The 24845-nt window shown below is 48.1% G+C and overlaps 1 protein-coding gene across 4 annotated transcripts in view; it reads left to right on the forward strand.

Moving 5' to 3' along the window:
* FYB1 (FYN binding protein 1) overlaps nt 1-24845 on the forward strand; it is a 213317-nt gene that overhangs the window by 136791 nt on the left and 51681 nt on the right. For all 4 annotated transcript variants that reach the window (XM_069745921.1, XM_069745919.1, XM_069745923.1 and 1 more), the window contains 4 exons: nt 16847-16878; nt 17146-17165; nt 20082-20134; nt 20508-20631. In XM_069745921.1, the coding sequence (XP_069602022.1) occupies nt 16847-16878; nt 17146-17165; nt 20082-20134; nt 20508-20631 (229 nt within the window). The remainder of the gene's footprint in view (nt 1-16846; nt 16879-17145; nt 17166-20081; nt 20135-20507; nt 20632-24845) is intronic.

Here is a 24845-nt window from a genome sequence, read left to right on the forward strand (position 1 = left end):
GAGGACAGACATCCCAGAGACAATGTGTGCTGCGGGGTGGGGTCTAGTGTCTCGAGTGTAAAGTGAAAGTAGGAAGTGAGGGCTGAGAGAGAAAAGGCGGGAAGAAAAGGAGAAGCTGCTGTGAGATCTTAAAAAGAGACTGTGTGGATTTACTGCAAGTGTTTTTGGAGGAAAAGAAGCTTTTGAGAGACTTTTTGTTGCTAACGTTCCCCTGGAGAAGAGCTAACCTTTTGTTTAACTCTGTGAGAGACTTGTGTTGCTAACGTTTCCTGGAGAGGAGCTAACCCTTTATCTAAGAAAAGACGGAGACTTTGCTAAGAACCCAGTACGAATTTGGAAGTCTGTGGATTCCCTGTGCATTGAGTGGAGGAACAAGTCTGGACAGACTGCTGATACAGAGACGGACGGATTGTCGTGGAACCATTCCTAGGAGCTACAGAAGCAGAGACTACATCGTGAGACCACTAACTAAGTCCCCGGCGTTTGGGCTCGGCATCGGCCGACAAGACAAGAGGAGCTTGCTGTAACTTATTGGCGCTGAAGATATGAACTGGCTACAGCCTCTGCGGATTCCTGCCTGAGAGGAAATCCATCTCAGGATACGGTACCATAGTTATAGATACCCGGGTATCTCTGCTCAGAGTGTTAAATTGTTACTTTAGAGGTGTATCTTATATTAGAGTTGTGTAAGTTATACTCAATGTGCCATTCCAGGGGCTCCCTTAATAACACTACATTCAATTTACACTTGTTCCTGTTTTTAGTTGCCTGTTAGGTAAATTTCTTACTAGTCTGTTGTAGTACACAGTTCTCAGGAGACCTTTGAGTGGCACAGTGATTTCAGCTGCTGCTGAATTAGTGTATCTTTGGGGTGCATCTGCCTTAATATTCTCCATATTACCTTGATTAATTTGCCTTTGAGTAAATACCGTTGGAGATTTCTGCCTTGGTCTTGGTTTGTGACTCACTGGATCTTATTCGGACCTCTGGTCATTACATACCCCAGGGATCTCTACTGGGAGCAGTGGGGATAATAATAATAATAATAATAATAATTTTATTTATATAGCGCCAACATATTCCGCAGCGCTTTACAAATTATAGAGGGGACTTGTACAGACAATAGACATTACAGCATAACAGAAATACAGTTCAAAACAGATACCAGGAGGAATGAGGGCCCTGCTCGCAAGCTTACAAACTATGGGGAAAAGGGGAGACACTAGAGGTGGATGGTAACAATTGCTTTAGTTATTCGGACCAGCGATAGTGTAAGGCTCAGGTGTTCATGTAAAGCTGCATGAACCAGTTACCTGCCTAAGTATGTAGCAGTACAGACACAGAGGGCTAATACTGCATAAAGTGTATGAGAACATGATGCGAGGAACCTTTTTTTTTTTTTTTTTTTATTATAAATAGGCCACACAGGGATCGTTAGGTTAATGCATTGAGGCGGTAGGCCAGTCTGAACAAATGAGTTTTTAGGGCACGCTTAAAACTGTGGGGATTGGGGATTAATCGTATTAACCTAGGTAGTGCATTCCAAAGAGTCGGCGCAGCACGTGTAAAGTCTTGGAGACGGGAGTGGGAGGTTCTGATTATTGAGGATGCTAACCTGAGGTCATTAGCGGAGCGGAGGGCACGGGTAGGGTGGTAGACTGATACCAGGGAGGAGATGTAGGGTGGTGCTGAGCCATGGAGTGCTTTGTGGATGAGGGTAATAGTTTTGTACTGGATTCTGGAGTGGATGGGTAACCAGTGTAATGACTGGCACAAGGTAGAGGCATCGGTGTAACGGTTGGTGAGGAATATGATCCTGGCTGCAGCATTCAGGACAGATTGGAGCGGGGAGAGTTTTGCAAGAGGGAGACCGATTAGTAGAGAGTTACAATAGTCCAGACGAGAATGAATAAGTGAAACAGTCAGAGTTTTTGCAGAGTCGAAATTAAGAAAAGGGCGAATTCTAGAAATGTTTTTGAGATGCAGGTAAGAAGAGCGAGCCAGTGATCGGATGTAGGGGGTGAATGAAAGGTCAGAATCAAGGATGACCCCAAGGCAGCGGGCATGTTGCTTTGGAGTAATGGTGGAACCGCACACGGAGATGGCAATGTCAGGCAAAGGTAGGTTAGTAGAGGGAGAGAACACGAGGAGTTCAGTTTTTGACAGGTTTAGTTTCAGATAGAGGGAGGACATGATGCTAGAGACAGCGGTAAGACAATCACTGGTGTTTTCTAATAAGGCAGGCGAGATATCAGGAGCAGAAGTGTATAATTGGGTGTCGTCAGCATAGAGATGGTACTGGAACCCAAATCTACTGATTGTTTGTCCAATAGGGGCAGTATACAACGAGAAGAGGAGGGGGCCTAGGACTGATCCTTGAGGAACCCCAACAGTAAGGGGAAGGTGAGAGGAGGAGGAACCAGCAAAACATACAGTGAAGGATCGGTCAGAGAGATAGGAGGAGAACCAGGAGAGAACGGTGTCCTTGAGGCCGATGGAGCGGAGCATAGTGAGGAGGAGCTGATGATCCACAGTGTCGAATGCTGCAGAGAGATCCAAGAGAATTAGCATGGAGTAGTGACCATTAGATTTAGCTGTTAGTAGGTCATTAGAGACTTTAATGAGGGCAGTTTCAGTAGAGTGTAAAGAGCGGAAGCCAGATTGAAGAGGGTCGAGAAGAGAGTTATCTGAGAGATAGCGGGTAAGACGGGAGTGGACCAGGCGTTCGAGGAGTTTAGAGATGAAGGGAAGATTAGAGACAGGTCTATAATTAGCGGCACAGTTTTGATCGAGGGATGGTTTTTTAAGTAATGGATGTATGATGGCATGCTTAAATGAGGAGGGAAAAATACCGGAAGTGAGGGAAAGGTTGAATATTTTTGTTAGGTGAGAGGTGATAGCCGGGGAAAGGGACTGGAGGAGATGTGACGGAATGGGGTCACTGGTGCAAGTGGTCGGGCGAGAAGATGCAAGGAGCCTGCTTACTTCTTCTTCTGTAACTGCTTCAAAGTCAGAGAGTGAACTAGATGCAGTGGGGGAGGGAGGACAGTGCATGGTATGAAGAGATTGGGAGATGATTTCCTGTCGAATGTGGTCAATTTTTTCTTTGAAGTAATTGGCCAGATCGTCAGCACGGAGATCCGTGGTTGGGGCCTGCTCTCTTGGGTTGAGTAGGGACTGGAACGTGTCAAAGAGACGTTTAGGGTTATTGGACAGGGAGGTGATGAGGGTGTTGAAGTAGGTTTGTTTGGAGAGGTGAAGGGCAGAATTGTATGTCTTTAGCATGAACTTATAATGGATGAAATCTTCGGGTAGATTAGATTTTCTCCACAGACGTTCTGCGCACCTGGAGCACCGCTGCAGGAAACGTGTTTGCAGCGTGTGCCACGGTTGTTGCCGTCTGTGCTGAGTTGTTTTATGTATAGGAGGAGCAGCTTCATCCAGAGCACTTTGCAGGGTTTCATTGTAATGCTTCAATGCAGAATCAGGACATGAGATGGAGGAAATAGGGGCCAATGAGGACTGCAAGTTCTTCATAAGTTTCTGGGTGTTAATGGCCTGTATGTTTCTATAGGTGTGGAAAGTGGGGGTGACCTGAGCGGGATGGCAGTTCTTGATAGAGAATGAAAGAAGGTTGTGGTCAGAGAGCGGGAGAGGGGAGTTTGTGAAGTCATCCACTGAGCAAAGTCGGGAGAAGACCAAGTCAAGGGAGTTTCCATCTTCATGTGTTGGAGAGTTAGTATGCTGCGAGAGGCCAAAAGAGGAGGATAGAGATAAAAGGTGAGAAGCAGATGGGGAGAGGGGAGAGGCAATGGGGATGTTGAAATCACCCATGATAAGGGTGGGGGTGTCACAGGAGAGAAAGTGTGGAAGCCAGGTGGCAAAGTGATCCAGGAACTGATGAGAGGGGCCGGGAGGACGATACACCACCGCCACTCGCATGGAGAAGGGGACGTAGAGTCTGACCACATGGACCTCAAAGGAAGGGAAGACAAGTGAGGGTACTTGGGGGATAACTTGGAAAGTACATTTGGGTGAAAGGAGCAGACCAACGCCTCCACCTGCTCTGTTGTCTGATCTTGGGGTATGAGAAAAGTGTAGTCCACCATATGAAAGAGCAGCAGCAGCGGTGGTGTCTGACTGCTGGATCCAGGTTTCAGTAAGAGCCAGGAGATTAAGAGAATTAGAAAGGAAGAAGTCATGAATGAAGGAGAGTTTATTACACACAGAAGGGATCACAGGAATCTGTGCTGGGAGCAGTGGGGTCTGCAGAGATCTGTACTGGGAGCAGTGGGAACTACGGGGATCTGTACTGGGAGCAGTGGGAACTACGGGGATCTGTACTGGGAGCAGTGGGAACTACGGGGATCTGTACTGGGAGCAGTGGGGACCGCAGGGATCTGTACTAGGAGCAGTGTTCTTGGATTGTACGCATTCTTCTTCTTCCTCCAAACACGGCGAGTGGAGTTGATACCAAAAAGTTCTCTTTTGGTCTCATCTGACCACATGATCTTCTCCCACGCCTCCTCTGGATCATCCATATAGTCATTGGAAAACTTCAGACTGGCCTGGACATGTGCTGGTGTGAGCAGGGGGAGCATGCGAGCCCTGCAGGATTTTAATCCATGACATCGTAGTGTGTTACTAAAAGTCATGTTTGGGACTGTGGTCCCAGCAATCTTCAGGTCAGTGACCACTTCCTCCTGTGTTGTTCTGGGCTGATTCCTGCGACAGCCGTGGGAGGCGAAGCAACCATGTGTGAAGTGGAGTTCTATCACTCCGTTATCCGTGGGCATCCGCAGGAGTCAGTGTGGTGTCCACGGAAAGTAACCCAAAAGGGGGCGGTATCCCAAAAGGGGGCGGTATCCCAAAAGGGGGCGGTATCCCAAAAGGAGGTAGCTACCCAAAAGGGGGTGGACTTCCAAAAGGGACAGTATAACTAAAGGGGGTAGTTACCCAAAAGGGGTCGGAGTCCCAAAAGTGGGTGGTATCCCAAAAGGAGGTAGTTACCCAAAAAGGGGCAGTATCCCAAAAGGGGGTAGTTGCCCAAAAGGGTGCAGAGTCCCAAAAGGGGGTAGTTAACCAAAAGGGTGCAGAGTCCCAAAAGGGGGTAGTTAACCAAAAGGGTGCAGAGTCCCCAAAGGGGGTAGTTACCCAAAAGGGTGCAGAGTCCCAAAAGGGGGTAGTTGCCCAAAAGGGTGCAGAGTCCCAAAAGGGGGTAGTTGCCCAAAAGGGTGCAGAGTCCCAAAAGGGGGTAGTTGCCCAAAAGGGTGCAGAGTCCCAAAAGGGGGTAGTTACCCAAAAGGGGGTAGTTACCCAAAAAGGGGTGGAGCATCCCAAAGTAAAAGGTGTGGCACAGACGGACTGTTGCCGGGGACAAGCGTACTATGTGTGCCCAGTCTGCCATATGAACTACCCACCCAGCAAGTGGCTACGTGAGTGTGCCCTGCAGAAGAACGCGGACGGTGTGGTTGAACTTTTCAATTCTGGGAGCTCGGTGACCCTAATGGGGGCTGCGCCCAATGTATATGAGATACCCAAAAAGAAGATCGGGGTCACCTGCATCCATGGGGACACAAAAGACTATCCGGTGTCCAGGGTGATCCTCGAGATGGCCAATGACATTGCATGCCATGATGTCGCTGTAGTCCTGAACTTAACCTATCCGGTGATAGTTGGCCGGGACTCTAGGCTGTTCTCCGACTTAGGCCGGCGTCACACTAGCGAGTTTTACGGACGTATGAGCGCATAAAATACGTCCGTAAAACACGCCTAACAAACGGCCCAATTATTCTCTATGCCCCTGCTCCTATCTGCCGTATTTTACTGATCCGTATTATACGGCTTTCTACGGCCGTAGAAAATCGCAGCATGCTGCGTTTGTCACCGTATTGCGCAAAAAAAACGGCAATGAAAGTCTATGGAAGCCCGAAAAATACGGATTACACACGGACCATGCGTGTGACTTGCGAGAAATACGCAGCGGTGTTAGGGAGAAAAGCCGGCAATTCAGTGCGGTGTACAGTAAAATCACACTGACAGCTTACAATAGAATGACGCCCCCTTGTTGAGGAAGCCAGTCAGGCGAAACGGCGCTGTCGGGGTCGCTGTGGAACGCTCTTGGTTGGGACAATAAGAATCTATGTAAGTTCATCTTCTATACATTTTAGTGCTGATGACCTATGGGCCGTTGTGGCATGCGCTTTATTAAGTTCCCAGGATAGGGATGTTTTATATTACTTGTATTACTCATATAAGGAGTGTATGCTCGTCTGCCCTTATAGCAGGTAGGATTGGTTTTTCACTATACACCTTTGTTATTAGCATTGCTAGCCATTATATCGTACAGCTTATAGATTCCTTGTTAGCAACATTTAGGCAGATATTGATAGGTATTACGCGATAGATCTATTGGTCTGTACACCTGGCCTGTATTTTATCTGTTAAGTGGTGGGATTTATATATGTGCTCTTTGGGAATATGTTTAGCAATACTGTACTCTCTCCAGTTAGAGACATTATTCTGTATTTCTTCCCCCCCCCTTGTATAGGTATGCCCTGCATTTATGCCTAGTGAATTTTTGTCTTGCTATGCCATACATATTGTTTGCTCGAGTATTTACATTATTGTTACCACATCCATATTTTGTATGGGTTGTGTGGACTTTGTTGTCCCGACCACGTGTTGCTCCCAGCGTATTTTAGTTATAGAATTTTTCTGTTGTGTGTTATTTTATCTTCTTCAATAAATTTTGTAATTTTTTTATTATATCAGCGATAGCCTCTTTTTTCTATAAATATTTGGGTATAGAAAGGTGGTTTTGTTACAATAGAATAGGTAGAATAAATGTGTACATATAGAGTAGGTATATAGTGCTCGTGGCTGCAAAACCCTGGGGAATGAAGGTAAAGTAGGTCAATGACCTGTAGTTACCTTCAGTCGCGGTGATGCACTCTCTGCTGGTTGTTCCTCGAGCGTGGGAACTTTCCTAGAAAGCTCCCAGGCTCGAGTTCATATGAGGACAACCAGCAGAGGGCGCCTCACCGCGAATGAAGGTAAATATAGGTCATTGACCTACATTCCATTCATTTCCTGGGGTTTTGCAGCCACGAGCACCGCTGCATTAGCAGAGCTCCTGGCTGAAAAATATTTGAACCCCTTCAGATGGATTTACATTGTTGGACGTTACAGATCTTCGGAAGGTATGTATATTGTTGGTTTATTATTTTTTCTTTGTTACAGAGCAAGGGTCTTCAGATGGATTGAGCGTAGAATAAATTATTACAACAACCTTTGTTTTTATTTCATTAAAATACTTTTAAATAATGTGTTTGTGTGTTTTTTAACCCTTTACTACTATTGGATTAATAATGGATAGGTGTCATAATTGACGCCTCTCCATTATTAATTTGGCTTAATGTCACCTTACAATAGCAAGGTGACATTAACCCTTCATTACCCCATATCCCACCGCTACACGGGAATGGGAAGAGAGCGGCCAAGTGCCAGAATAGGCGCATCTTCCAGATGTGCCTTTTCTGGGGTGGCTGGGGGCAGATGTTTTTAGCCGGGGGGGGGGCCAATAACCATGGACCCTCTCCAGGCTATTAATATCTGCCCTCAGTCACTGGCTTTACTACTCTGGCGGAGAAAATTGCACGGGAGCCCACGCCAATTTTTTCCGCCATTTAACCCTTTAATTTAATAGCTAGAACGGCCAAATTTTGCAGATACACACTACTAACATTATTAGTGTGGAATATGCAAAAAAAAGGTGATATGAGATGGTTTACTGTATGTAAACCATGTCTCATATCATGTCGGGTTTAGGAAGGAGAAAGCAAAAGCCGGCAATTGAATTACCGGCTTTCTGCTATCTCGCGCTGGATGAAATATTAATATATATACATATATGTGTCTACTGACATATATATATATGTATATATATATAGACAGTATATATGTTTTTTGTTTTTTTTACACATGGATCCCTTGTATAGCCGTAAGTCGGTTTTGCAAGCCTGCGAGAAAATCTGGCAGTACGGATGCCATACGGATTACATACGGAGGATGCCATGCGCAAAAAACGCTGACACACCCTGCCTACGGAGGAGCTACGGACCACTATTTTGGGGACTTTTCAGCGTATTACGGTCGTAATATACGGACTGTATTGTCTTACGCCGAGTGTGACGCCGGCCTTATAGGAGAAGGGAGCTCCTCTACAGCAGGAGGATGAAGGGCTCTCTGCTGATGGGGTTGGGTACATTAAGGCAGTAACACCTCCCAAAATTGACGGTTCAGACGTAGGGGTGACCGGAGGAATGTATGCGTCTGCCCAACGTACAGACCTGAAGTCACCTGAAGTGTATCAAAGTATGACACCAAGTTAGAGAGCAACTTGAGGGTTCACCATACTGTGGGATGTGACTGTGAATCTACGAAACAAAGGGAGTACAGTGAGGAAAGGCTCAACAAGGACGGCAAATCGTCCCATCGCTGAGGGAGCAAGGGCCACAAAGAAGTGGTCCAAGTGACTCTTGCTGATGAGGTTGGTCAGTTGATGGCGCTATGGGAGAAGAAACCATGGGAAGTGCTGGTGGAGCTGGGGTCCGTGATGCTCAGGGAGAGGAGACCAATGGTTGATCCACCTCTAAGGAGGCTGGAGACCAGAACATCTCCATGGGTGAAGAAGTGGAGAGGGTTGAAGATTTCAAAGACCCTGAGAGGGAAGAGTTGGAGGAAGCGAAAACCTTTGAAGGTGCTGCCATCTGAATCCAGGACAGGTTACTGGGTCTTGTAGTCCCACAAACCTGTATGTTAGTAAAGGGCTGGATTTATGGGTTAACCAGGAAGTGATGGGTGGGACTGGTTAACCACATACCTCCCAGGGGGGTGTGCTCCTGTGACATCAGAAAGGTCCTATATGTTTCTTGGTTGCACCTCATGGGGAGAATGGTCATGCAGTTGCCGGGTTTATTATTAGGATCACAATCAGATGATAAGATTAGGCCGCGACCTCAGAATGAAGCAACGTCTGCAGAAAAGAGGAAGGTGCGCAGCGAGCTGGTACAAGGCGCTGATAGCATCGATGGTGGGACCACCCGGGATCTGTACCCGCCGAACGTCTTAAAGGGATATTCCTACTCTAAGGAGTGATGTGTTTAGTGTCCATGCAACTTGTGGTCTCAGATATGAACCCTAAAAAGAAATGGATTTAAACAGGGGTGTCCGATTTCAGAAGATTCGACAATATAATTGGTTGTGAGGGATAAAGTAATTGTCAAAAACTCAGCAAAGAAACCATGAAAAATACAAAGTTTGAAACATTGAATAATGGCGCCATCTAGTGGTGAGAAAGCATAATGCTGCGGATGGAAAATGCAGTGTACAGTGTGGCCCCTCTGCATCCTAGGGAGGGTGGGACAGGTGCAGGCTGTGTTACACAGCCAGGTCCGCCTCTAACAGTAGTGATTGAAGACAGCACAGATTACTGATGTTTAACCACTTAAATGCCATTCAAGTAGCACAGTCTCGCAGTGACAGCTATTCAGTCTCCACCCGTCCATCCTGACTGACAGCTGCAGCTTGTACAGAGCAGTGTGAGATCTCAGCAGCAGCAGCAGCAGGGCGGAGGGACGCTGGGAAGCTGTCAATCAGGCTAGTTCAGCGGAGAATGAGTTAAAGTTTTGTATAGAATTATACAGCTATGCTGACATGGATTTCCACAGTAAGTATACCAGCCTCATCAGGTATAAGATCTGTGTATGCACTTTGTATTGTGAGAACAGTGGATTATTCATTTTGGAGAATTTGCTTCGTAAATGTGTCTAACACACAATCTGACATCGTGCCCCAGAGACGACGAGGTCCAGGCTGGAAGACAGTGGGAAATGTCAGTGATAGCGCAGTAGTGTGCAATTATCAGGACATGTGGCGCCAAGAGGGTCCTCCAGGTCAGAAGGCGATAAACTGATAGCAAAATAGACACGATGAAGGTCACGCATAGGGTCACACACAGGGTCACACACAGGGTCACACACAGGGTCACATCTAGGGTCACACACATGGTCACATCTAGGGTCACACACAGGGTCACATCTAGGGTCACACACAGAGTCACACACAGGGTCACATCTAGGGTCACACACAGGGTCACATCTAGGGTCACACACAGGGTCACATCTAGGGTCACACACAGAGTCACATCTAGGGTCACACACAGGGTCACATCTAGGGTCACCTCTAGGGTCACACACAGAGTCACACACAGGGTCACATCTAGGGTCACACACAGGGTCACATCTAGGGTCACACACAGTCACACACAGGGTCACATCTAGGGTCACACACAGTCACACACAGGGTCACATCTAGGGTCACACATAGGGTCACACACAGGGTCACATCTAGGGTCACACACAGGGTCACATCTAGGGTCACACAGGTCACATCTAGGGTCACACACAGGGTCACATCTAGGGTCACACACAGAGTCACATCTAGGGTCACACACAGGGTCACATCTAGGGTCACATCTAGGGTCACACACAGGGTCACATCTAGGGTCACAAACAGGGTCACATCTAGGGTCACACACAGGGTCACACACAGGGTCACATCTAGGGTAACACACAGTCACACACAGGGTCACATATAGGGTCACACAGTCACACACAGGGTCAAATCTAGGGTCACATCTAGGGTCACACATAGGGTTACACACAGGGTCACATCTAGGGTCACACACAGGGTCACATCTAGGGTCACATCTAGGGTCACACACAGGGTCACATCTAGGGTCACACACAGGGTCACATCTAGGGTCACACACAGTCACACACAGGGTCACATCTAGGGTCACACACAGTCACACACAGGGTCACATCTAGGGTCACATCTAGGGTCACACATAGGGTCACACACAGGGTCACATCTAGGGTCACACACAGGGTCACATCTAGGGTCACACAGGGTCACATCTAGGGTCACATCTAGGGTCACACACAGGGTCACATCTAGAGTCACACACAGAGTCACATCTAGGGTCACACACAGGGTCACATCTAGGGTCACATCTAGGGTCACACACAGGGTCACATCTAGGGTCACATCTAGGGTCACACACAGGGTCACATCTAGGGTCACACACAGGGTCACATCTAGGGTCACACACAGGGTCACATCTAGGGTCACACACAGGGTCACATCTAGGGTCACACAGGGTCACACACAGGGTCACACACTGGGTCACACACTGGGTCACACACAGGGTCACATCTAGGGTCACACACAGGGTCACATCTAGGGTCACACACAGGGTCACACACAGGGTCACATCTAGGGTCACACATAGGGTCACACACAGTATCACACGCAGGGTCACGCACAGGGTCACTTCTAGGGTCACACACAGGGGCACATCTAGGGTCACACACAGGGGCACATCTAGGGTCACACACAGAGGCACATCTAGGGTCACACACAGGGTCACATCTAGGGTCACACACAGAGTCACACACAGGGTCACATCTAGGGTCACACACAGGGTCACATCTAGGGTCACACACAGTCACACACAGAGTCACATCTAGGGTCACACACAGTCACACACAGGGTCACATCTAGGGTCACATCTAGGGTCAAACATAGGGTCACACACAGGGTCACATCTAGGGTCACACACAGGGTCACATCTAGGGTCACACAGGGTCACATCTAGGGTCACATCTAGGGTCACACACAGGGTCACATCTAGGGTCACACACAGAGTCACATCTAGGGTCACACACAGGGTCACACCTAGGGTCACATCTAGGGTCACTCACAGGGTCACATCTAGGGTCACATCTAGGGTCACACACAGAGTCACATCTAGGGTCACACACAGGGTCACACCTAGGGTCACATCTAGGGTCACACACAGGGTCACATCTAGGGTCACATCTAGGGTCACATCTAGGGTCACACACAGGGTCACATCTAGGGTCACACACAGGGTCACATCTAGGGTCACAAACAGGGTCACATCTAGGGTCACACACAGGGTCACATCTAGGGTCACACACAGGGTCACATATAGGGTCACACATAGGGTCACACACAGGGTCACACACTGGGTCACACACAAGGTCACATCTAGGGTCACACACAGGGTCACATCTAGGGTCACACACAGGGTCACACACAGTATCACATGCAGGGTCACGCACAGGGTCACTTCTAGGGTCACACACAGGGGCACATCTAGGGTCACACACAGGGGCACATCTAGGGTCACACACAGGGGCACATCTAGGGTCACACACAGGGTCACATCTAGGGTCACACACAGGGTCACACACAGGGTCACATCTAGGGTCACATCTAGGGTCACACACAGGGTCACATCTAGGGTCACACACAGAGTCACATCTAGGGTCACACACAGGGTCACATCTAGGGTCACATCTAGGGTCACACACAGGGTCACATCTAGGGTCACATCTAGGGTCACACACAGGGTCACATCTAGGGTCACACACAGGGTCACATCTAGGGTCACACACAGGGTCACACACAGGGTCACATCTAGGGTCACACATAGGGTCACACACAGTATCACGCACAGGGTCACTTCTAGGGTCACACACAGGGGCACATCTAGGGTCACACACAGGGGCACATCTAGGGTCACACACAGGGGCACATCTAGGGTCACACACAGGGTCACATCTAGGGTCACACACAGGGTCACACACAGGGTCACATCTAGGGTCACACACAGAGTCACATCTAGGGTCACACACAGGGTCACATCTAGGGTCACATCTAGGGTCACACACAGGGTCACATCTAGGGTCACACACAGGGTCACATCTAGGGTCACACACAGGGTCACATCTAGGGTCACACACAGGGTCACACACAGGGTCACATCTAGGGTCACAAACAGGGTCACATCTAGGGTCACACACAGGGTCACATCTAGGGTCACACACAGGGTCACATATAGGGTCACACATAGGGTCACACACAGCGTCACATCTAGGGTCACACACTGGGTCACACATAGGGTCACACACAGGGTCACATCTAGGGTCACACACAGGGTCACACACAGGGTCACACACAGGGTCATATCTAGGGTCACACACACAGGGTCACATCTAGGGTCACACACAGAGTCACATCTAGGGTCACACACAGGGTCACATCTAGGGTCACACACAGGGTCACATCTAGGGTCACACACAGGGTCACATCTAGGGTCACACACAGGGTCACATCTAGGGTCACACAGGGTCACACACAGGGTCACATCTAGGGTCACAAACAGGGTCACATCTAGGGTCACACACGGTCACATCTAGGGTCACACACAGGGTCACATATAGGGTCACACATAGGGTCACAAACAGGGTCACATCTAGGGTCACACACAGGGTCACATCTAGGGTCACACACAGAGTCACATCTAGGGTCACACACAGGGTCACATCTAGGGTCACACACAGGGTCACATCTAGGGTCACACAGGGTCACATCTAGGGTCACATCTAGGGTCACTCACAGGGTCACATCTAGGGTCACACACAGTCACATCTAGGGTCACACACAGGGTCACACCTAGGGTCACATCTAGGGTCACACACAGGGTCACATCTAGGGTCACATCTAGGGTCACACAGAGTCACATCTAGGGTCACACACAGGGTCACATCTAGGGTCACATCTAGGGTCACACACAGGGTCACATCTAGGGTCACATCTAGGGTCACACACAGGGTCACATCTAGGGTCACACACAGGGTCACATCTAGGGTCACACACAGGGTCACATCTAGGGTCACAAACAGGGTCACATCTAGGGTCACACACAGGGTCACATCTAGGGTCACACACAGGGTCACATATAAGGTCACACATAGGGTCACACACAGGGTCACACACTGGGTCACACACAGGGTCACATCTAGGGTCACACACAGGGTCACATCTAGGGTCACACACAGGGTCACACACAGGGTCACATCTAGGGTCACACATAGGGTCACACACAGTATCACATGCAGGGTCACGCACAGGGTCACTTCTAGGGTCACACACAGGGGCACATCTAGGGTCACACACAGGGGCACATCTAGGGTCACACACAGGGGCACATCTAGGGTCACACACAGGGTCACATCTAGGGTCACACACAGGGTCACATCTAGGGTCACATCTAGGGTCACACACAGGGTCACATCTAGGGTCACACACAGAGTCAGATCTAGGGTCACACACAGGGTCACATCTAGGGTCACATCTAGGGTCACACACAGGGTCACATCTAGGGTCACATCTAGGGTCACACACAGGGTCACATCTAGGGTCACACACAGGGTCACATCTAGGGTCACACACAGGGTCACATCTAGGGTCACACATAGGGTCACACACAGTATCACACGCAGGGTCACGCACAGGGTCACTTCTAGGGTCACACACAGGGGCACATCTAGGGTCACACACAGGGGCACATCTAGGGTCACACACAGGGGCACATCTAGGGTCACACACAGGGTCACATCTAGGGTCACACACAGGGTCACACACAGGGTCACATCTAGGGTCACATCTAGGGTCACACACAGGGTCACATCTAGGGTCACACACAGAGTCACATCTAGGGTCACACACAGGGTCACATCTAGGGTCACATCTAGGGTCACACACATGGTCACATCTAGGGTCACACACAGGGTCACATCTAGGGTCACACACAGGGTCACATCTAGGGTCACACACAGGGTCACACACAGGGTCACATCTAGGGTCACAAACAGGGTCACATCTAGGGTCACACACAGGGTCACATCTAGGGTCACACACAGGGTCACATATAGGGTCACACACAGGGTCACATCTAGGGTCACACACTGGGTCACACATAGGGTCACACACAGGGTCACATCTAGGGTCACACACAGGGTCACACACAGGGTCACACACAGGGTCATATCTAGGGTCACACACACAGGGTCACATCTAGGGTCACATACAGAGTCACATCTAGGGTCACACACAGGGTCACATCTAGGGTCACATCTAGGGTCACACACAGGGTCACATCTAGGGTCACACACAGGGTCACATCTAGGGTCACACACAGGGTCACATCTAGGGTCACACACAGGGTCACACACAGGGTCACATCTAGGGTCACAAACAGGGTCACATCTAGGGGCACACACGGTCACATCTAGGGTCACACACAGGGTCACATATAGGGTCACACATAGGGTCACAAACAGGGTCACATCTAGGGTCACACACAGGGTCACACACAGGGTCACATCTAGGGTCACATCTAGGGTCACACACAGGGTCACATCTAGGGTCACACACAGAGTCACATCTAGGGTCACACACAGGGTCACATCTAGGGTCACACACAGGGTCACATCTAGGGTCACACACAGAGTCACATCTAGGGTCACACACAGGGTCACATCTAGGGTCACATCTAGGGTCACACACAGGGTCACATCTAGGGTCACAAACAGGGTCACATCTAGGGTCACACACAGGGTCACATCTAGGGTCACACACAGGGTCACATATAGGGTCACACATAGGGTCACACACAGGGTCACATCTAGGGTCACACACAGGGTCACATCTAGGGTCACACACAGGGTCACACACAGGGTCACATCTAGGGTCATACATAGGGTCACACACAGTATCACATGCAGGGTCACGCACAGGGTCAATTCTAGGGTCACACACAGGGGCACATCTAGGGTCACACACAGGGGCACATCTAGGGTCACACACAGGGGCACATCTAGGGTCACACACAGGGTCACATCTAGGGTCACACACAGGGTCACATCTAGGGTCACATCTAGGGTCACATCTAGGGTCACACACAGGGTCACATCTAGGGTCACACACAGGGTCACATCTAGGGTCACACACAGGGTCACACACAGGGTCACAAACAGTGTCACATCTAGGGTCACACACAGGGTCACATCTAGGGTCACACACAGGGTCACATATAGGGTCACACATAGGGTCACACACAGGGTCACATCTAGGGTCACACACTGGGTCACACACAGGGTCACATCTAGGGTCACACATAGGGTCACACACAGGGTCACATCTAGGGTCACACACAGGGTCACACACAGGGTCACATCTAGGGTCACATATAGGGTCACACACAGTATCACACGCAGGGTCACGCACAGGGTCACATCTAGGGTCACACACAGGGTCACACACAGGGTCACATCTAGGGTCACATATAGGGTCACACACAGTATCACACGCAGGGTCACGCACAGGGGCACATCTAGGGTCACACACAGGGTCACATCTAGGGTCACATATAGGGTCACACACAGTATCACACGCAGGGTCACGCACAGGGTCACATCTAGGGTCACACACAGGGTCACACACAGGGTCACATCTAGGGTCACATATAGGGTCACACAGTATCACACGCAGGGTCACGCACAGGGGCACATCTAGGGTCATTCCAATATCAATAAAGTAAAAATAAAATAAAATGAAGGAATAATGAGATCAGTTAGAGGGGATTTCTGAGGCTGGGGGTCTTCTATATCTCCAGGGTTGGGGATAGTTTACTGATCACTGGGAGACCCCAAAGATCCTATAGACAAGGAGCGGAGCGTGTTTTATGTCCGCTCCATTCAGACTCTGCAGACCCCGATCATGTGATCGATGGGGGAGGACATACAGTCTTGGAAATGTATTTTTTTGGGGAATGTTGACTTCTATCAGTGATTAATAGAAACCAGACAAATATTAATTATTAATTAATGATTCTTTTCCTGTTCCACAGAAGCACAAATGAAGATTACAAGAGCGAGGACGGTGAGTGTTGCTGGGATTCCTGCTCTTGACTGATACAATGTATCTAGTGCACACAATGCTCTGTGAGCGAAACATCCCGGACTGATACATTGTAGCAAACAGATTAGCAGTTTTCCGGGGCCAATAATGCCCCCCTGATTATTCGCTGCCGATTAACCCTTTATCTGCAGGAAAGTAGCATTTATTATAGGTGATCGTTTCCCTTTAACATGTAACAGTGATTTTTTTCCCGACCACTTATGTTGTTTCCCGTTTTGTATTTTGCAGGAGCCGTCATTGATGATATAGTAAGTATGGCTTCCGAGATGAAATGTCCATTGTTATATATTAAATTAAAGGGGATGTACACTATTGGAAAATCCTGCAGCGCCAAATCTGTCCACAGGCTCAAATCCATCCACTTCAATGGAACGGAGCTGGAACACCAGACACAACCCGGACCGGTGCGGGGCCGTTTCAGGAAGCCATATCTTTTCCAGTCCTGTACAACCCCTTTAATTATACTATTTCCATCTGTAGGGCGCTATTTATTGATCCCTTTAACCAGCAATCCTTTTTAATATTAATATGTCATCGTACATCGTGGATAGAAGGGCAGAGCTCAGATCTATGGGGCATTTTCCCAGGCTGCTGAATGAAGCGTTAATGCAGGAGAACCAGCAGTGTCACCAATGGGGTGAAAAGCCAGAGACATGGCTGCAAGGACATGAGACAGGAGCAATGCTCTGGGGGCACGGAGGTGGGCTGCCGGCCTCCATGTCCAGGAGGATCGTCTCTTATCCCCAGACATATAAATAAGAGGCTGTAATCAAGGGAGTGTGAGTTTTCTTACCATATATCCCTGGTGGTCTAGGGTACTAAAGAGTTAATATCAACAACATAACTGGTGGTCTAGGGTACTAAAGAGTTAATATCAACAACAATACTGGTGGTCTAGGGTACTAAAGAGTTAATATCAACAATACTGGTGGTCTAGGGTAGTAAAGAGTTAATCTCAACAACAATACTGGTGGTCTAGGGCAGGAAAGAGGGTAATGTCAGCATTCCTCATGACAAATGGAAGAGAAGAGCTCACTGTCCCTGGTGGCCTAGGGCAATGGAGGAGTTCATGTCAAAATCCCTGGTGGTGAAGAGCAGTAATAACAGGATCATTTAAGAAAGTCTTCTGGTCTTGGAAAGTGATAGAGTTAATGTCAGCATTATTGGTGGTCAAGGACATCAACGGGCTCATTTAAGCATCCCTGGTGGTCTAGGGAACTGGGGAGGTCAATTTGAGCATCCATAGTGGTATAGAGCAGGGAAGTGGTTAATATCAACATTGTTGGGGGTCTGGGGCAGCAAAGAGGTCACATAATCACTCTGGGGGATAAGGGAAGTGGAGGTGTTAATGTAAGCATCCCTGGTGGTCTAGTGAAGGGAAGGGGTCATTGTCACTCTCCCTGGTGGTCTAGAACGAAGTAGGGGTTAAAGTCAAAATCTCTTTTGGTCAAGGACAGAAACAAATGAATCAGACTCTAGGGAAGTGGGGGGTAATTGAAGCATCTATGGTGGTCTAGGGCAGGGAAGTGATTAATGCTCGTGATCTGAGACAGCAGGGAGTTAATTTTAGCATCCCTGGTGGTCTAGGGTAGTCGTTCATGTAACCAGAGGGTGACCACTCTATGATTTTGGGGAGGCAGACATAGAGTAAGTAGTTAAGTGGCACATGGTAGGTGTTCGAGCTGGTACAGGATTTGCAGTGAGGCTCGGAATCTTTTCACTTGCCATAAATATGTCATTTCATTACGCGGTGTGAATGCCGCTGTTCTCCTGAATCCGGAGATGTTTTTCTTTTCTTTCTGCGCCTCTCCGTTCCTGAGTTATGACCCCTTCTTACTTTATGTTTATCTACTCTTATTGGACATGAGGGTGTGATCTTTATAAAACCGCCCATGAGGAACATGTCAGGATCACGCCCAGTTGGCCAACAAGAGTAGATTTACTAAAAGAGAAAAGGAGGTCGTATCTCAGGAATGGAGAGGCGTAGGAAGAAAAGAAAAACATCGCCGGATTCAGGAGAACGGCGGCATTCACAGCGGGTTAAAAAAATACACATTTATGGCAAGTGACAGGTCCCCTTTAATTTATCCCTCTCAGTAATAATAATGTGGATCTGCTACTGTTAAGAAGTCAGCTGTGTGAAAACCCACTCGGAAGCTGAAGTGGCAGCTGTACTGGTTGTCAACCAGCATTCGTAAAGACAGAGTGGCCAAACAATATTCACACAGCTGACTTCTTAATAGTAGCAGATCCGCATTATTATTAATAAATTGCCATAAATGTGGTTTTTTTTTACCCGGTGTGAATGCCGCTGTTCTCCTGAAACCGGAGATGTTTTTCTTTTCTTCCTACGCCTCTCCGTTCCAGAGATAAGGCCCCATTTTCCTGGTTACTCTCCTTGGCCAACAGGGCGTGATCCTGACATTTTCCTCATGGGCGGGTTTTTTTTTACAGATCACACCCACGTGTCAAACGAGAGTAGATAAAGGAAGAAGGGGCCATAACTCAGGAACGGAGAGGCGCAGAAAGAAAAGAAAAACATCTCCGGATTCAGGAGAACAGCGGCATTCACACCGCGTAATTTAAATAAAGGGGATGTTCACTACTGGACAAATTGTTATTAAATGCTTCATTGCCCCTTTTAAAATCATACAAAAAATATAAATTCTCCTCCCAGACTGACACCGTGCGAGGGCTCATGTTAGATTAATACATCATGTGAACGCTGCAGCCAGTCAGAGGGACTGATGGACTGCAGCCTTCACTGTTCAGACGACAGAGTTCCGTCAGAGATCACTGATAGGCTGCAGCGCTTTCGTGATACAACATTGTCACATTGTCAGACACAGATTAGGAACTGATTACAGTGTCTGAATGATGGTGTCCCAATGATCGTTAGATAATCAGTGTATCAATAGCGCCACCACAGGAAAAACATGGTATTACAGAGATGTAAAAAATATATGAGCTGTCCGTGCCATGTGTGGGGTATCTGGGTCCTTCAGAAGGAGAGAAAAGGGCAGACTTTAATATTCAGGAATCCAAAATAAGTCACCTTTCTGAAATCCCATAATAGGCAGAGTTTTCTAATGTATAGAAATGACCTGAAACCACAATTTCACATTTTACTGACATAAATCGTTGTGAACACACTTTGTTTTCAGAGTGAAGAAAGTGATGAAGAGGACGAATGCTATGACCTAATTGATGAGCACAGGTGAGTGTATGCGGTATATACACATTATAACATATACTATTATTATTAGAGCTTTGTATTTTTATTTACACCAAGTACTAAATCCCTTGCGAAAGCATTGACCTAAAGGATAACTTATAATTACAGGCAGCCAACACTAGAGGGAGCTCACTGCATACTGAATATACATTGACCTCCATGATAGCACTGTAGTCAGCGAGCTCCTGAGCTCCCCCTAGTGGTGACTGATAATCTATGTGGATTGTAAAGTTAACTATAAATCAAAACTTTATCAAGTTATAGAAAAGTGAAATAAAAGGAGTGATCTCATCGATGGTAGGATTCCATCTCACATCTGTGATTGCCCTTAATCGATGTGAGCGTTTCCTTCCAGCACTCAGTACAGAAAAGAGCAAGAAGAGAAGAATGAGAAAAAGCGGAAGAAAGAATTGGAGCTAGCGAAGAAAGAACAAAGGGAAAAAGAAAAGAAGGAGCTAGAGATAAAAAAACGATTCAAGGTGCGTCCTGGCATCCCTCCGGAGCGCCGTCTATCTATAGTCTGCTCACTGAAATAAATGGAGTAAGAGTTCACTTTCTTATCGAAATAGATTGAACCCCATTCTGATCGGGCAGTTTTCCTTTTTTCTGCTCTTTTTTTTTCCCTCTCCTTCTTCAAATAACCATAACCATATTTTTCATCCACAAGATTGTGCGAGCGATAATGCAGATATGAAGGACACCATTCACCATTATGCTTTACATTGATTTTATAGAAATATGTTTTTTTATGCTTTTTTTTCTGTATTTTTGTACCAGGAAAGAGGAAGGAGGGTGATTCAAAGAGTGTTTTTATTTAACATTTTTTAAAACATATTTTTTAATGTTTTAGCTGATAGATTGTGCTGTATCATGCAATGCTGTAGATGAGTTTCACAGGAAAAAAAGGAGAAACCCAGGCAAAATTTTCCAGTATATATCATGAGTAAATAACTGTATACTGAGATACATGATAAGATCCTGTCTGCAGCCACCACTAGGGGGAGCTCCCTGTATACAGAGATACATGATAAGATCCTGTCTGCAGCCACCACTAGGGGGAGCTCCCTGTATACAGAGATACATGATAAGATTCTGTCTGCAGCCATCACTAGGGGGAGCTCCCTGTATACAGAGATACATGATAAGATTCTGTCTGCAGCCATCACTAGGGGGAGCTCCCTGTATACAGAGATACATGATAAGATCCTGTCTGCAGCCATCACTAGGGGGAGCTCCCTGTATACAGAGATACATGATAAGATCCTGTCTGCAGTCACCACTAGGGGGAGCTCCCTGTATACAGAGATACATGATTAGATCCTGTCTGCAGTCACCACTAGGGGGAGCTCCCTGTATACAGAGATACATGATAAGATCCTGTCTGCAGCCAGCACTAGGGGGATCTCCCTGTATACAGAGATACGTGATAAGATCCTGTCTGCAGTCACCACTAGGGGGAGCTCCCTGTATACAGAGATACATGATAACATCCTGTCTGCAGCCACCACTAGGGGGAGCTCCCTGTATACAGAGATACATGATAAGATCCTGTCTGCAGTCACCACTAGGGGGAGCTCCCTGTATACAGAGATACATGATAAGATCCTGTCTGCAGTCACCACTAGGGGGAGCTCCCTGTATACAGAGATACATGATAAGATCCTGTCTGCAGCCACCACTAGGGGGAGCTCCCTGTATACAGAGATACATGATAAGATCCTGTCTGCAGCCACCACTAGGGGGAGCTCCCTGTATACAGAGATACATGATAAGATCCTGTCTGCAGCCACCACTAGGGGGAGCTCCCTGTATACAGAGATACATGATAAGATCCTGTCTGCAGCCACCACTAGGGGGAGCTCCCTGTATACAGAGATACATGATAAGATCCTGTCTGCAGCCACCACTAGGGGGAGCTCCCTGTATACAGAGATACATGATAAGATCCTGTCTGCAGTCACCACTAGGGGGAGCTCCCTGTATACAGAGATACATGATAAGATCCTGTCTGCAGTCACCACTAAGGGGAGCTCCCTGTATACAGAGATACATGATAAGATCCTCTCTGCAGCCACCACTAGGGGGAGCTCCCTGTATACAGAGATACATGATAAGATCCTGTCTGCAGCCACCACTAGGGGAAGCTCCCTGTATACTGAGATACATGATAAGATCCTGTCTGCAGCCACCACTAGGGGGAGCTCCCTGTATACAGATATACATGATAAGATCCTGTCTGCAGCCACCACTAGGGAGAGCTCCCTGTATACAGAGATACATGATAAGATCCTGTCTGCAGCCACCACTAGGGGGAGCTCCCTGTATACAGAGATACATGATAAGATCCTGTCTGCAGCCACCACTAGGGGGAGCTCCCTGTATACACAGATACATGATAAGATCCTGTCTGCAGCCACCACTAGGGAGCTCCCTGTATACAGAGATACATGATAAGATCCTGTCTGCAGCCACCACTAGGGGGAGCTCCCTGTATACAGAGATACATGATAAGATCCTGTCTGCAGCCACCACTAGGGGGAGCTCCCTGTATACTGAGATACATGATAAGATCCTATCTGCAGCCACCACTAGGGGGAGCTCCCTGTATACAGAGATACATGATAAGATCCTGTCTGCAGCCACCACTAGGGGGAGCTCCCTGTATACAGAGATACATGATAAGATCCTGTCTGCAGCCACCACTAGGGGGAGCTCCCTGTATACAGAGATACATGATAAGATCCTGTCTGCAGCCACCACTAGGGGGAGCTCCCTGTATACAGAGATACATGATAAGATCCTGTCTGCAGCCACCACTAGGGGGAGCTCCCTGTATACAGAGATACATGATAAGATCCTGTCTGCAGCCACCACTAGGGGGAGCTCCCTGTATACAGAGATACATGATAAGATCCTGTCTGCAGCCACCACTAGGGGGAGCTCCCTGTATACAGAGATACAGGATAAGATCCTGTCTGCAGCCACCACTAGAGGGAGCTCCCTGTATACAGAGATACATGATAACATCCTGTCTGCAGCCACCACTAGGGGGAGCCCCCTGTATACAGAGATACATGATAAGATCCTGTCTGCAGCCACCACTAGGGGAAGCTCCCTGTATACAGAGATACATGATAAGATCCTGTCTGCAGCCACCACTAGGGGGAGCTCCCTGTATACAGAGATACATGATAAGATCCTGTCTGCAGCCACCACTAGGGGGAGCTCCCTGTATACAGAGATACATGATAAGATCCTGTCTGCAGCCACCACTAGGGGGAGCTCCCTGTATACAGAGATACATGATAAGATCCTATCTGCAACCACCACTAGGGGGAGCTCCCTGTATACAGAGATACATGATAAGATCCTGTCTGCAGCCACCACTAGGGGGAGCTCCCTGTATACAGAGATACATGATAAGATCCTGTCTGCAGCCACCACTAGGGGGAGCTCCCTGTATACAGAGATACATGATAAGATCCTGTCTGCAGCCACCACTAGGGGGAGCTCCCTGTATACAGAGATACAGGATAAGATCATGTCTGCAGCCACCACTAGGGGGAGCTCCCTGTATACAGAGATACAGGATAAGATCCTATCTGCAGCCACCACTAGGGGGAGCTCCCTGTATACAGAGATACATGATAAGATCCTGTCTGCAGTCACCACTAGGGGGAGCTCCCTGTATACAAAGATACATGATAAGATCCTGTCTGCAGCAACCACTAGGGGGAGCTCCCTGTACACAGAGATACATGATAAGATCCTGTCTGCAGTCTCCACTAGGGGAGCTCCTTGTATACAGAGATACATGATAAGATCCTGTCTGCAGCCACCACTAGGGGGAGCTCCCTGTATACAGAGATACATGATAAGATCCTGTCTGCAGCCACCACTAGGGGGAGCTCCCTGTATACAGAGATGCAGGATAAGATCCTGTCTGCAGTCACCACTAGGAGGAGCTCCCTGTATACAGAGATACAGGATAAGATTCTGTCTGCAGCCACCACTAGGGGGAGCTCCCTGTATACAGAGACACATGATAAGATCCTGTCTGCAGCCACCACTAGGGGGAGCTTCCTGTATACAGAGATACATGATAAGATCCTGTCTGCAGCCACCACTAGGGGGAGCTCCCTGTATACAGAGATACATGATAAGATCCTGTCTTTAGCCACCACTAGGGGGAGCTCCCTGTATACAGAGATACAGGATAAGATCCTATCTGCAGCCACCACTAGGGGGAGCTCCCTGTATACAGAGATACATGATAAGATCCTGTCTGCAGCCACCACTAGGGGGAGCTCCCTGTATACAGAGATATATGATAAGATCCTGTCTGCAGCCACCACTAGGGGGAGCTCCCTGTATACAGAGATACATGATAAGATCCTATCTGCAGCCACCACTAGGGGGAGCTCCCTGTATACAGAGATACATGATAAGATCCTGTCTGCAGCCACCACTAGGGGGAGCTCCCTGTATACAGAGATACATGATAAGATCCTGTCTGCAGCCACCACTAGGGGGAGCTCCCTGTATACAGAGATACATGATAAGATCCTGTCTGCAGCCACCACTAGGGGGAGCTCCCTGTATACAGAGATACAGGATAAGATCCTGTCTGCAGCCACCACTAGGGGGAGCTCCCTGTATACAGAGATACAGGATAAGATCCTATCTGCAGCCA

This window comes from Ranitomeya imitator, chromosome 1 (genome assembly GCF_032444005.1).
Source record: "Ranitomeya imitator isolate aRanImi1 chromosome 1, aRanImi1.pri, whole genome shotgun sequence".
NCBI classification, from domain to species: domain Eukaryota; kingdom Metazoa; phylum Chordata; class Amphibia; order Anura; family Dendrobatidae; genus Ranitomeya; species Ranitomeya imitator.